Genomic DNA, 15,167 nt, shown 5'->3' with positions numbered 1-15,167 from the left:
AAAAAGTAGTTCCTCAACGGTTGCCATCAATATAAAGAGAAAATGAGAATAGTGAATGAGATCTTCTTACAATTGCTTTTGCACGAATGTTTTCTCTGATAATTCTAAGTCTGAAATTCTTTGATTCTAGTGGATGCTACCTAACCTTAAAGTTTCTCGCACTTAGCTTTTACACAGTTTTTTTTTTATTCATACTTATTGTTTTAAATCTCTATTTTCTTAGAATCATCTTATAATCTCCAAAACTTTATTTGGTTTATGAAAATTGAAGATAATTATTATTAAAAGATACTTGACACTACAATAGAAAATTCTTGATTAATGAATAATTTTAGTGACAAAAAATAATTAACCATTATAGTGATAAATTTAAATAATAATTTATAAATTAAAAATTATTGGTAAATAAAATAGTTCAAAAAATTATAATTGGTCTCTAAATTGGTAACTAAAATAGTTTCTATTATGAATTGGTATCCAAATTGATCACTAACATTAGCTACCAATGTTTTAGCTACCAAAAAAATTGATCTCTAATTAGGAAATTGGTTTTTAAACACATTTTTAGTCACAAAAATTGGTTATTATTTGATAATTTTGTTGTAGTGTGAAACAAACTATCTTTGGTATAAATGAAGTGATTCTAGTTAAGAGTTAATTAGTAAAGATATTGTTCAATATACATTACGGTTCTTATTCCAACTGTAGCTTATACTATCTTAGTAATTTCAAAAATGTTAATAATGCATATTTGTATTAGTGTTATGAAAAGATTGACCTAGTCCTAAGAGATTAGTTAATATGAATATTTGTATTTCTCTTTATCTTTATATTATATGTGTCGATCGATATATAGTCGAGTGGATTTGGATATAATTGATTGATCTGTTTTCTCTTCATCTGGTCGGTCAATTATATTCAACTTCGTTCAGTTGTACTAGTCGACACATATAGTACATAGCCCCCCAAGCCTTAAAGGTAGTTGGAGACCGAAAGCGAAAAGAGTTTGAACACCAATTGTCTAGAAAAATATGACCGTTGGTGATGGGTGGATGCGTCATTTCGTGAGCTGTGTTGATGCTTCGCGAATCATGTTGTTAGTGTTGAATATGAAACATCGAGTCCCCTCAGCCGTTGAAGGACGTTTGGTCTGACGATCCAGTTGGTGCCACATGTCCTCCATGTTTTCTATAAATAGGGGTCCATTGTCCCTGTCATTTTCACAACTTTCCTTCGCACAACCTTTCTCAGACCACTCGACTTCTCATTCATTCTTAATTAAGGTAATAAATAATGTACGCTATTGAAGTTTTCACCTCGAGAGAGTCCTCTGGTTGAGAAAGCAAGGGATACGCAGACAACACTTCGTCCTCGTCGCTCGAGATGTCTTCAGGATATCATAGACCTTAAGCAAAGTTATTTTAGGTGTTTAAATATGAAAAACTTGTTATATGTGTGGATAAGGAGGCAGAGTACATGACAAGGTTTATAAGTGGTGGAGTCTCAACTATGGAGTGTTATATTCATGTTCTTTTAATAAACCAACGTGGTTTTCATGCAATTTTTCAACAAACTTTCAACAATTTTAGTGATAAAAGTTGCAAACCATCTCATATATTTTTTCTGCCAAATAATGCAAACCTTCTCATATAAATTCTTTGGACAAAATTGCAAACTCTATAATAATAACAATTACCTAAGTCTCTCATTGAGTTATTTTGATAACTCCAAATCTTAATTCTTATAGTACTTTTTTGCTACTCTCTTCTTTATATTACTCAATGTTGGACTTTAGTGAATATTCACTTGATAACAAACATATATTTTCTTCATCTAAAGTCTCACATGTTCTGAAACAAACATTTTACATACTACCAACATATTTGTTTGAATCACTCTCATCACTAAGGATCTACATGACTCATTAACAACGATGATCTTTTTCTATCATCAATTATCCCTGCTTTGCACATCAGACTCATTGTCGACAATTTCCATATTACCAAACCAGACCCTAACCATATATGCATTAATGAAGTCCTTGCATAAAAAGAATCATCACGCCTAATCTTTCTCCAAAGGCACAACACACAATGTTGATTCTGATAAGCATGTCAAAATGCTCATCTTCCTCCTTTGATTAAAACATAAGTTGTGATACCACTCTTTGGAGCCACGCCATAGAAAAATAATTTCTTCAAACAAAAGTACACCCGCAAGTATAAATTTAAATAAAAATACACAATAGATTTTACATGGTTAAACACCTCAAAACCTACATCCATAAATACTTAAAAAATATTATTACTCAACTTTGTAATTAACTACCCGAGTCCTCCATTGATTTTTGGTCACAACTTAAGAATTAACTCTTTATTTTTTATAGTATTTTTCTATTACTCTCTTCTTCATATTCTTCAATGTGGCACTTTGATAAATACCCACTTTAGAACCAACAATACCATATACACAGTAACAAAAACCCTACATGCAATAAAAATTGAAAAAACAATTTCATATTTTAGTAAAAAAAAACTCAAATTAAAATTGTAATTAGACAATATTAATCTAAAGTCAAATATTTCTATAGTGTGATCCCTCAACAAAAGAAAGGAAAAAAAATGCTTAAAAGACTTATAAAAAAATCAAATTAATAATTATAAAATGTATATCTTACAATCGTAACATCAAAATCATAAATGTGAAATTGTCCAAACATGTTAAAATCAACCAACCATAACCATGAGTCATTTCAGTATAAAAAACAATTATGTCATTTAAAAATGAGTTAGTAATAAACATAATTTGTAAATTTTACTTATCAAAATTTAGATAAAATAGAAATATAGGTTAACGTATTCTAACTCATCTCAAAAACAATACACTAGTATAAATATTATATTTAACTAAGTCATATAGACTACAATTTTAAGAAAAACGTGATCTATAAAATTGTAGTGACATTTTTTGTAATTTCTCGTAAGGTATAGACTATGATTCTATGTAAAATTTCTAGTTCATATTATGATAATGAGAATATAGATCACGATTCTTTGAAAGAAGTCTAAAGTATAACTATACTATTTTTTTATCATTTCAAATGATATACTTTCCATTTTCTACCATAAACAATCATATAAATGGTAAGTAAGAGCTTAAAAGGAACACTTATAAATTGTTAATTAACACTTTAACAATTATTTTTGAAAAAAGTAATCAAGCAAAATGATGTTTATAGAACCTCCAAAAAAAAAAAAACAGATATATTCAAACTCCTATCCTACATACTTTTTTCTTCCACTTGGTCTCTCTATATTTCTTATATATAGATTTCTAGGGCTATAATTAATTTTTCATACTTTAAAGGACTTGAAGGTTACCTTCTTCCATTATCCATAAAACTTGTGATACTTGAACTAAATGTCGTAACTTTCTTTCCTCTTTTGAAAAAATGTACAACACACACCACATGCTTCTGATGCATATGCTTTTATATATGTCTTGGGAGGACGATGATCCAAGGGTCACTAGTGTCTAATAAGTTATTGTTTATCTCACAAACCCTAAATAGTCATTTTTTTTTTGCAATATATATTAATTATTGTGATATTCATGCATGTATATATATATACTCATATGATGAACATGGTTAGGCCACAAAACCTAGGGTTAATACAAAGGACAATGCATTATTATAATAAATTATAATCTTAAAATTAATTATCCTCTATTTAAACCCTCCAACACTCATTATGATTTCCACGTCTTCTCTTCTTCTTCTTATTCTCTCTCTCTCTCTCTTTCTCTCTCTCTCTTATGTTGTGCATATGTACAAAATAATGGACAAAAAACCATGCAACTCATCATCTCATGATCCTGAAGTGAGAAAGGGACCATGGACCATGGAAGAAGACTTGATCTTGATCAACTATATTGCAAATCATGGTGAAGGTGTTTGGAACTCTCTAGCCAAAGCTTCTGGTAAAAACATGTTAATTATTATTATTATTATTATTATTTGTGTGTTTCGTATAAACCCTAGCTAGGGTTAGGGTTAATTAGATTTCATCATGGTGATGTATGAATCTTTGTGTAGGTCTTAAAAGAACTGGAAAAAGTTGTCGACTTCGTTGGCTAAACTACCTTCGTCCTGATGTTAGAAGAGGGAACATTACAACAGAAGAACAGCTTTTGATCTTTGAGCTTCATGCAAAGTGGGGTAATAGGTGAATATATATATAAAATATACATATATACTAAGTGCACATTTTCAACTTTCTATATATCTGAATCTTGGTATGAGAGGTATGTTACTTTAATCCCCAAAATGAAAATAAACTTTCTCCTACAATATATATTGAAAGATAGAAGAAGGTGTTGACTCTACTCTAACATGTAATTGATTAAAAAGTTTATCATTTTTTTATGGGCATCATTTCTAAATCAGAAGAGTTTATCTTTGAATAAAAAGTGAAAAAAAAATTAATGGATGATTTTCAAGCATTTGAAAGTGTTGTAAGAGCATGTCAAGAAAATAATTAGCAGGGTCATGGAAGATTATTAGAGTGGGAGAGATCTACTTTGTTCATGGTTTTGAATTAGCCAAGAAAAAGATTGGAACACATGGGGAGTTTGTAAAATTTAGGTTAAAAAGAATATTCCTATTTTAAATCCTTTTGGAATTTTCAAAATGGATTTTACTCATATATGAAAGAAATTAGTTTTTTTTTCCTTAAAGATGCATTTTTTTCTGTATACAACATGACCCACATGCATGCATGTGTTTGGGAGGTGAAGGGATTTTGAGATCTTGAAGAAGAAGAGAATGAAGTTTTTCAAAAAGTAACTTAAATAAAAGTTATTGTTTATCATTATTATTTTAATTCTTAATTTAAATTTCAAATATAAATTACCTGAAAATAAAAAAGTGAAACAACGTTGTAGAAGATGATAAGGTATAAGGAATTAAGGACACAGTACGCTATAAAACAGTTACTGTTCTTAAACAAAAGTATACGAACGGGGATAGATGGGGTGCCTTAACTCAAGTATAAAATTGATGAATTTTAAATATAGTTTAAGAGATGGGAATTAAATGAATAATTAAACTTTTACTTATTATTTTTTATGATACAATATAAATTAAAAATAGTATAAGAGATATAACTCCCCTTATGCATTATGTGTAGAGAGGAGAAAATTAAGATGAATAAAAGATAACTGAAAATATATAAGAAGTTAAAAGTGTTTGATTGAAAAGAAATAGAGAAAAAAAAAATTAATAGAAGTATATTGAAAAACATTAGAGTAAATATTATTATTTTTCTTCACATCAAATCATTTTCAAGGACCCTTCTTCCTATTAGACAAAAATATGAGCTTGGTTGTAGTAAATAAACCCTAAAAAATAGACATTTTAAAATATTTATTGTAAAATAAAAGAGTGAATCAAGAATTTTAGAAAATATAGATAAAAAACCCTAAACTTTGATAGTGCACAACTTAACCCTAGTACCTTTCCCACCCTTAGTACTTCTTCCCATCCAAGAAAAAAAATATTTGACAAGAAAAAGTCATAAATATTATTATCCCTTGTAGTTGGGATAACAAAGGAGGCACGAATTTAAGACACGTGGCTTTTCTTGGGCAAAGAAAAATGAAGTAATTAAAATAAGTTTGAAAATAGGAAAAGTCTTGGTGGACACCAAATTTTAGGTAGCACTACTCTTTTTGTTTGGTAGGAAAAAAGGAACTATAAAAATGGTGAATGAAAATATAGGAGAAAGAAAGCAAAATTTTCAAAACTTTTTTTCATTGAAAATAAATAGGAAAAAAAAAAGATGAATATGAAAAAAGTGGAAATTAATTAACTCTATCTTATTTTATTTTACTTTTCATTCAATCATACAACTACCATCATTCATAATCTTTTCTCTCTATCTCTTAAAGAGGGTAAGGATCTAAAAGAAATGAAAGTATCATAGATGATATAATATAATAGAAATAAATAATGGAGTTTTTTTTATACATAGAAGTGTACATAAATATCATGAATAGCAAAGTAGAGGGAAAAATTTATGAGGTGAATGTGAGGAAAAAAAAACCTTGAAAATTTGTATATTGGTATATATATATATATATATATATATATATATATATATATATATATATATATATATATATATATATATATATATATATATATATATATATATATATATATATATATATATATATATATATATATATATATAACACAACAGAAAACATTTTTATTCTAATAGAAACTATATACAAAATATGAGAAACTTAAGAATGTTTGAATCGAAGAACACTATTTTTACCTGGGGACTTGCATTGAGAAATTTGGTTTTGGTGTTCTGAGATCCCATGTTGTTGTTGCAAAGCAAATGCATCATTCCAAAGGGAGATTGAGGAACTTATAGCCAAACTCTTTTATAAGTGAGACTCAAAATTCATCGATCACTTTTATTCTCAACCAAGGAACATGGTCTCAAATATAGACACGTGAAAAATGCAGGAAAAACAGACATGTGACATTTATTTAATGTTGGTGTCTGTTTTTTATTATATTTTATTATTACCCATATATAAAACGTGACAACTTTCAATATCAGTGTAACTTTATTATAACATTCCTTTTACCCCCAATTCTAGTTTGTGTTCTCACCATCTCATCAAATTTCAATTATCTAACTTGTTTTTTTTTTTTTTTTTAAGGTGGTCCAAAATTGCAAAGCATCTTCCAGGAAGAACTGACAATGAGATTAAGAACTTTTGGAGAACCAGAATCCAGAAGCACATGAAGCAAACTGAGAATTCACAGCAACAGGGTAATAACAGTAATATTTCAGAGACAAATGATCATCATCATCAACATCAACAACATCATCAACATCATCATCATCAACCAAGCTCTAGCACAAGCCTTGCATCAAACATGGCACTGCAAATTGAGTCTTACTCCACACCCTCATATCAAGAAACTTTGGAGCCATTTCCATCACAGTTCCCTCCAATCACTGATCAATCAAGTTCCTGCACCAATCACAACATCAACACCCACACCAACTATTGGAACATAGAGGATTTGTGGTCTATGCAATTGCTCAATGGAGATTGAACCTACATGCATATGCATACATAAATCATATATATATATATGATATATATATCTATAACTATATTTATATTTATATATGTATACCTAAGTTGTTATTGTGTCATCAGGCTTAACTAATAACATCATTAGGCAAGTTTATGTGGTGTTACCATGCATTTGATGTGAGTCGAGGATTAAGTTACTTATATGTGGATTGAAGTATATTTATATATGTAGGAACTTTTATATTTATATATATAATATGTGCATTATTGTATGATTATCGTAAATAATTATGGTAGGTGTACCATATAAGATGTGTTTGAGGTTTACAAACTTTGAATAATATGGCAAGCTCGTGTTGTAGTAAATATTCCTAGTATGAATTATGTTATTTGTCTCAGCTTTATGGAGCTTAAGTTCAACCTAATCAGTTAGCATATATAAATTTTACTTATAAATAGGATTCTCCCACCTAATTTTATTTTTACAAAGAAATTAATTTTTCAATTGTACTTATTTTTCTTCATGATTAATTTAAGGGTTAAATGTACTTTTAGTCTCTAAATTTAGACGGGAGATTAAAATTCATTCATGTCTCAAATTTGGATACGTTTTGGTTCTTACATTTTAAAAACGAATGAATATAGTCATTTTAATTCAGCGGTGTTAACTTCTTTTACGTATTAAATGATGTTCCAAACTTGTATTTGAGTTGCTTATACCATTTAACATATTTTAGTTATTTTAGTTCAAATATCAACCAAGAACATTGTTTAATACATAAAAAAAATTAATGTTATTTGGTTAAAATGATTATATCAATTCATTTTTAAAGTGTGAGAATAAAAATATATCAAAGTTTGAAATAATAATGAATTACAAATTGACATTTAAATGTAAAGACTAAAATCATATTTAACTCTTGATTTAATCGGTTGAATGTTATGTTTCACGGCACACCTAATGGATTGAAACCTTTATTATTTTTCATTTTTTTTTCTGCTTCTCTCAAATAAAATCGTATTTCTTCCATCTACACTATACAATTTTGGATCAATAAAAAAAAATATGTTAACTAGTATTGAAGAAAAAAAAAATAGTATGAAATGAGTTTGTTGATGAATGGTGTAATTTCCCTTGTAGAATACGTAAGGAGGTGTACGTGATTCAAGCTTTTTGATGATTCACATAAATGGAAAGACAACGAAGCCAACATCAACATGAACTTGCATTTCCATTTTAGAAAAAGAAAATTGTCATCATCACACTGCCTAACTGAACCTAAAAGAAATCTAACACTTCGCAAAATCACAACCACTAACTCATTTCGATCGGTTTTATGATGTGTTTCGATCATAGATAAGGTCTTAGATTCTTGTTTCAAACCAGTGTTCATGAGTTCACACCACATTCACACACATATACATATATGTGCTTGTATGTATATCATGGCCATGCAAGACATTGGACTTCGACGTAAACCTAATTCTCGACAAGGAGTGCATGGTTGAAAAGTCTTCACGTGCCCCCTCTTAAATTATCTACCTGTTCAAATAACATTCATACCATATAATTATTTAATCAATTTGCATCCTTTATAAAAAAAGGTGTAATAGAAAGAAGCAAAGTTAAAAACTGTGTCTCACTTTGGTTTAAAAGTAAATCAATTTTTGGATATAACTTGCTTTTTCAAGTGTTTTTCTAAGGTGTGGTTTGATCTAACCTATTAAGTGTGTTTTTAAAAAGTTAGTAAATTTGTTGTATTTCTTAAATGACGTGTAAATTTATTTTTTAATAATTTTATAATTGTATATTTTATATATCCTCAATAATTAAGAAAGGTGATGAATTTTTAATATATGTTTTAGTTTAATTTAATAATGTAATAATATAAAATTAATGTATTTATATATTTACTTAAAAAGGCTCTTCCAATGAACTAAAACCTATCTTTTTAAATTAAACAGTCTTTCATAGAAATATATATTTGACTTTATTTCTTTGAAAATGTTTGTTCTCACCTAAATTTGAATATTTCAAGTCATAGTTATATGGAATAAGTGACCTATTTTAACCTCTATTAATAGATAAGAAAATAAAAAATGGAAGATTCCTAACAAATACTACTATTATCAATAGCAATTTTATACAATATGACATAATAATGTGGTTGTCTTATACATCTACACTATTTCTCTTGGATCATGATCTTGGAGAAAAAGGGATATGTAGTTTACTTGTCATTTGTGAACACCAAGTTAGGCAAATGACAACATTAGAATATGGTAGATTTACAATTGATGTAATGACACACTTTAATTTTGATTTAGCTTCCAACATATATATTCAGACAAAGGGAAAAAGAGGGTCACTAGAAACTATCTTATAAAGGAAAGAATTAGGGCAAGTTACTTGTGGGGTTATAACTTTGGCATGTGTTTTTTGTGAAAAAAAAAAAAAAAAAAACCCTTTTCTCCATATCCAAAGGAAAACTCACATGTGAAGGATAAAGATCACTCATGTTTGGGGTCGGCCACTTAAAAAAGGATCACCAATTTAATATGAGACAAGTGCATTTTTAAGTTCTAATTAGGATAAATAACTTATTGTTTTTTTTAATTATATTATATATTAAGTTAATTTCTTGATTTTTGTTTACGTGCTGGAAACACCTTTTTGACCTTATAAACAATTTTTTTAATAGTTTATGGTTTTTTAGACTACCTTTAATTAATGTTTTCTAAAATTCTATAACTTTTAATAATTCATATTTATTTATTTTTCTTTATCAAATTAGTGTTTCACCTTTTTCAAATACTAAAATTCAACATAATGAAAATATGACGTTTATTTAAGTGTGGAGTTTTTATATGGCTACAATATTTTAACACAATATATGTAGATAATAATGGAATAATGCCATACCAAAGTATTATTTTATTAAATATAAATAGTAGAATTAAATAATCAATTTATGAACAAAAATGAACAGTTATAAATACTTTAAAGTGTATTTTTCAATGAATTAAATATGATGTTAAGTTATACCAAAATATACTTATGTTTATTGTTTTGTATTTATTAGTTACTTCAACCAATAATTAGTTTTTCAGATTGGAATATTAAAATAGATTTCAACCCCGAAATCCAATTTATCACAAAGTTGGATTGGATCAGAAAAAAAAAAATCAATTTTTTAAAATGTAAGTTATATTGGATCCGACTCATTTAATTTACAAGTTAAACAAAGTTAAGCTGGTTTGAAGGTGGATTAACCTATAACCTACCAACAATCATTTATTAGTATTTATCATTTTTTTCATAAGTTTTTTTATATAATTATTTACTACTAATTGTATAGATTGATAATTTGATATTTATAAATTATTAGAATGTTATTGAATAATGTTTTAATAGTTTGGATGTTAAATTTATTTATTTGTCAAGGTATGATATTCTACTTATTATGTAACTCGTATGAAACATATCTAGCTAATTGTAATAAGACATCTATATAAAGAATATATATATATATATATATATATATATATATATATATATATATATATATATATATATATATATATATATATATATATATATAAACAAGTGTAACTCTCAGGTGGAAGAAGGAACACTTTAATTCTTATGTTCAAGTTGTATGTTCCTCTTTTGTATCCTATTCTTCACAATTTTCAACAAAATATTAAATAATTTTATATACTCGAAATTATTAAATGAAATACATTTTATAACACCTCATTATCTTTTTAACTCTTTCCCTTCTATTTGCGGGTTTTGAAGTTAGACTCTTGCCAATCTTTGTTTTCTTCAATCAATTTATCAACATCAACTCTTTCTTTCCCATCCATGGAATAGAGAAGGCTATTATGATTGAATCTAGTTCTTGTTGGAGTCACTTGCATTATTAATGTCATAGAACCTTATAAACGTAAATTTGTTTCCCTATTTGTCAAGTCTCCTAGCAATGAAAACTTCAAAAACTTGTCCCCATCTTTGAAAATTTATCTATCTATCATACTCTTCAAAATTTATTGGAAAATGAGAAAAGAAATATGTTGTTGTTATGCCTCCCTCTGAATTCCACCTTGAGCACCTAGCGAGAAATCTTAGTTCACCATTTTAGCATGTTCTAGACATTAATGACAACTGAGATGAGTGTTGTGTTTTGTTTATTGAATATACATATATTGTCAAATCACTAATTGAATAGCTTAAATGAGTTTAACAAACATTAAATTTTTTAGATTACTATTAAAAGGTATTTTACAATAGTTTACCTTTTTTAACTCACTTTTTTTATTTTACAGGTTTCAAACCTATGTACTTAAATTGATAAGGAGTAATCCAAACCGTCAAACAACTTAGGTGACCCCTAATAAGAAGTCTACAAAAACAATTTTGCCTTATATTTAATTGTGTGTGTGGACCACCTGCGTGACTTAGGTGAAATGTAATGAAACGTCTACAATACATTAAATGATTTTGTCTTACTCTTAATTATACAAAAAAAAATTCAAGATTACTTTATAAAAGGTATTTTGGAATACCTCATTATGATTTTAGGAGTCACTGTACGAGTTCGAACCTAAGTGTTTAAATTGGTAAGAAGTGATTCTAACCATCAAACTACTAAGGTGACCCGTACTAAAAAGTCTATAATGTATACAATTATTTCATATTCCTCTTAATAATAGAAATCAACCATTTCAAAAATCTAATTAGTAATAAATTCTGTACAAAATTAAGATTAATTTTCATAATATAACCTATTTAATTATATTACATTTTTAATATTTTTGTATGGTAATTATTTGTTTTTTTATCAAAGTAGTGTTTCACCGTTTTTTAATAAAATTCTTATTTTATGTTTTCAAAATTACTTTATAAAAGTTATTTTGGAATACCTCGTTATGTTTTGTAGGCATTGGTAAAGGTAGCAATTCATACTTATTAAATTTAACAAATCTTATATTAAGTAAAATCTAAATAACTTTTTACAATATCTTTTAAAGTCTAGGAACATGAAAAAGTTTTAAATATAACTAGTCTTAGATTCGTACATACGGCGTCGTGGTGGTTTGATTTTTTAAATTCGTTAATTTAAAGTATGGATTAGCTAGAATAGTGAATTTAGTATATTAATATTAAGAAAGATGTATCGATACATATTTTACATTAGCAATATATTTAAAATGATTATAATTGGTTTGGAGTAGTGTTTTAAACTATTATCAACAAATTACATTTAAAATAGTTATAATGTATTTTTTTTTATCGGCAAAGAATTAAATTAAATTAATATAGAGTATTTGAGGGGTGCTCTAACCCATTTACAAAAAGATGAGAATGCAGTACATCTCTAAAACTTGTCAAAACAACGATAAAAACTTTCACGTACAAAAGCTAAGACTCTCCTAGAAATTGGGCATAAAATATATAACTTAGGGGCCTTCGAACAACATCTAAGCAACATTCTTGGAAAGGAAATAGAGCTTGAGTAGGCGCCAATAACATACTATGCTACTACAATAATCTGGGAGACCAATTAAAACTGGACTTTCAATGCAAGAGATATGCCTTCCCAACATCAAGCTGTGTAGGAATCTTAAGATTAGTCACCCACATCGCACCTTCCCCGGCCAGTCTACTAGATTACATAGAAAGTGAATACTAAACCAAGTATGCATGGTTCGTTGTGCTCCCGAGACAATGTTCTCTTGGTTGTTACGAAGTAACCAAAGAAGTGTGTATGATCACTGATGAAGAACTCATTGCTTTAGACATGGGAATCCCTTTCATGCTCACCTGACAACTTAAACACATAAAGCATCATATCATAGAGATTTTAAACACACAATAGGAGCGAAGTACCAGTCACTATATGAAAACTTTACCGAAGAAATTTTATGTTTCAACCAAGCCCAAGCGTTAACTTGAGCAAGACTAAAAATTTCTTCAGTGTCAACTTTCTTTTGCTTAAAGATCACCTCATTCCTATGTCTCTAAATTTCCCCAACTATAGCCAGCCACATTCCTTTCCACACTATGTTTTGCCTAGTGTTCAAGCTACTCATATGAAAGTGTTGAAAGTGTATCCTAGCTTGGTTGTGATGCACTGAACTCACCCCTATCCAGCTATCATTCATTTTCCACACCTTTTGAGACATTGTACAAGAGAAAAATAGGTGTGATGCACTCTCTTCACAATCTAAGCATAACTCACATAAAGAATGTTGTAATTGGACCCCCTTCACCGATAATTTATCCTTTGTCGGTAACTTATCCAAGAGTAGCCTCCACCCAAATAGTTGTGCCTTCGGAATCACTCTTATACTCCATAACTCTGTGAACACCTTGTCGCTTTACCCTTCGGAGCTACCCATCAACTTCATATATGTAGACCTTACAGTATATGCTCCTTCTGCGGTTTCCTTCCAACTCCAAGTATCCAGATTCCCTTTCCTAAATGTACGGCTATTAATTAGTTGATAGCGTTGTGCTTCCATAGCTTGCTCCCAAACAATTCTTTGTCTCCTCCAAACCAATTCCCAAGCCCATGTGTTGTCGACCCAATGTCCTACTCTTGCTATGGGACTTTGTTTACTTTCTGAGATTAGGTATAACCTATGGAACCTCGAGCTAAGTGGTGCATCCCCTACCCAAAGATCTTCCCAAAACAGTACTTTGTCCCCTTCTCCTATTACCCAATCTTTACAGTTTTCAAACCATGCTCCTTGTGTTGCGCTTCAACAAATCTTATGGATGTCTTTCCACCACCTTGAAGCAGACTTCGGGATGACAATTTCATTAAAGTTCCTCCATGACCCATATTTTGATTCTAGCACCTCTCTCCACAGGCCTTTGTCTTCCATGCCTAATCTCCACTTCCATTTAGCTAGAAGTGCTCTATTGAAGTTCCTAATTTCTCTTATTCCCAAACCTCCTTCCTCCTTTGGTTTGCATATGTTTTCCCATCGAACCCATGTTATTTTCCTATTCTCAAAGCTCCAACCCCATAGAAAGTTCCTTTGGATTTTCTTTAACTCATCACATACGCATTTAGGTGCTTTAAAGAAGGATAGATAGTACAACGGTAGTGCTGATATTACTGATTTGATAAGGCAAACCCGACCAGCCATAGACAAAAGTTTACCTTTCCAACTTGATAGCCTACTTCTGACTTTGCAGACAATTGTTTGCCAAAAATGTTTCTTCCTTGGGTCCCCCCAATTAGTAACCCTAGGTACAAAAATGGGATTTTCATATGCTTACAGTTCAGAATGCTAGAGAGGTTGTTTAAATGAATGGCGTCTAGACCTAGCCCCCCAATTCTAGTTTTGCAGAAGTTAACCTTAAGACCAGACACCAATTCAAAATATCTTAAAATGGCTTTTATTACATAGGCGCTACGAGTAGTTGCATAAAACATGAATAACGTGTCATCAGCGAACTGTAATAACCCCTCTTTAGTCCCTTGAGTACCTACTTGAACTCCACAATACAGACCTTTCTTGACAACTTGTCTTACTAGCCCTGCTAAGCCCTCTACTACAATGAGAAATAGGAATGGTGCCATAGGGTCCCCTTGTTTAAGACCCCTAGTTGGGACAAACTCTTTGGTAGGGGTTCCATTCACCAGTACCGACACAGAGGATGATTCCATACATTCCTTGATCCATCGAATCCACTTTTGGCAAAACCTGAGTCTAGCCATCATGTCGTATAAGAAGTCCCAGCTTACCGAATCATAAGCTTTTTCATAATCAACCTTGACTATAGCTAGTCTCTTTTTTGGGTCCTGTATTCTTCCAATGTTTCATTGGCTACCAGTATACTATCCATAAGACCTCTTCCTGTAATGAACGCAGATTGAGAGTAGTCAGTGATCTTAGGTAGTACCCTCTTAAATCTGTTTGCAAGAATCTTTGATATTATCTTGTACACACATCCCACCAACGATATTGGCCTATAGTCTTCCACTCCTAAGGGGATTTGTTTCTTGGGTACCAGAGCTATA

General features: G+C 29.6%; 2 protein-coding genes and 1 long non-coding RNA gene across 3 annotated transcripts; 1 reads left to right on the top strand and 2 right to left on the bottom strand.

The window, feature by feature from the left end:
- Nucleotides 1-796: 796 nt before the first annotated feature.
- On the bottom strand, nucleotides 797-6,518 carry LOC114181305 (uncharacterized). The gene is made up of 2 exons (XR_003603789.2): nucleotides 6,345-6,518; nucleotides 797-2,195 (listed from the first exon to the last, which is right to left on the bottom strand). It is a non-coding gene; the product is annotated as an uncharacterized LOC114181305 (long non-coding RNA).
- LOC114181304 (MYB-like transcription factor EOBII) lies at nucleotides 3,462-7,494 on the top strand. The gene is made up of 3 exons (XM_028067726.2): nucleotides 3,462-3,981; nucleotides 4,097-4,226; nucleotides 6,742-7,494. The coding sequence occupies exons 1-3, from the start codon at nucleotides 3,753-3,755 to the stop codon at nucleotides 7,142-7,144; spliced, it is 762 nt and encodes a 253-aa protein (XP_027923527.2). The 5' UTR covers nucleotides 3,462-3,752; the 3' UTR covers nucleotides 7,145-7,494.
- A 6,402-nt stretch (nucleotides 7,495-13,896) lies between these two features.
- On the bottom strand, nucleotides 13,897-14,864 carry LOC146887359 (uncharacterized). Its single transcript, XM_085672107.1, has 2 exons — nucleotides 14,304-14,864; nucleotides 13,897-14,187 (listed from the first exon to the last, which is right to left on the bottom strand). The coding sequence occupies exons 1-2, from the start codon at nucleotides 14,862-14,864 to the stop codon at nucleotides 13,897-13,899; spliced, it is 852 nt and encodes a 283-aa protein (XP_085528233.1).
- Nucleotides 14,865-15,167: the final 303 nt, after the last annotated feature.

Source organism: Vigna unguiculata, chromosome 4, assembly GCF_037176805.1.
Source record: "Vigna unguiculata cultivar grain cowpea cultivar isolate G323 ecotype 2 chromosome 4, ASM3717680v1, whole genome shotgun sequence".
In the NCBI taxonomy this organism is placed as follows: Eukaryota; Viridiplantae; Streptophyta; class Magnoliopsida; order Fabales; family Fabaceae; genus Vigna; species Vigna unguiculata.
The sequence above is the reverse complement of the archived record's forward strand: the minus strand, read 5'-3'. Positions and strand labels throughout refer to the sequence as shown.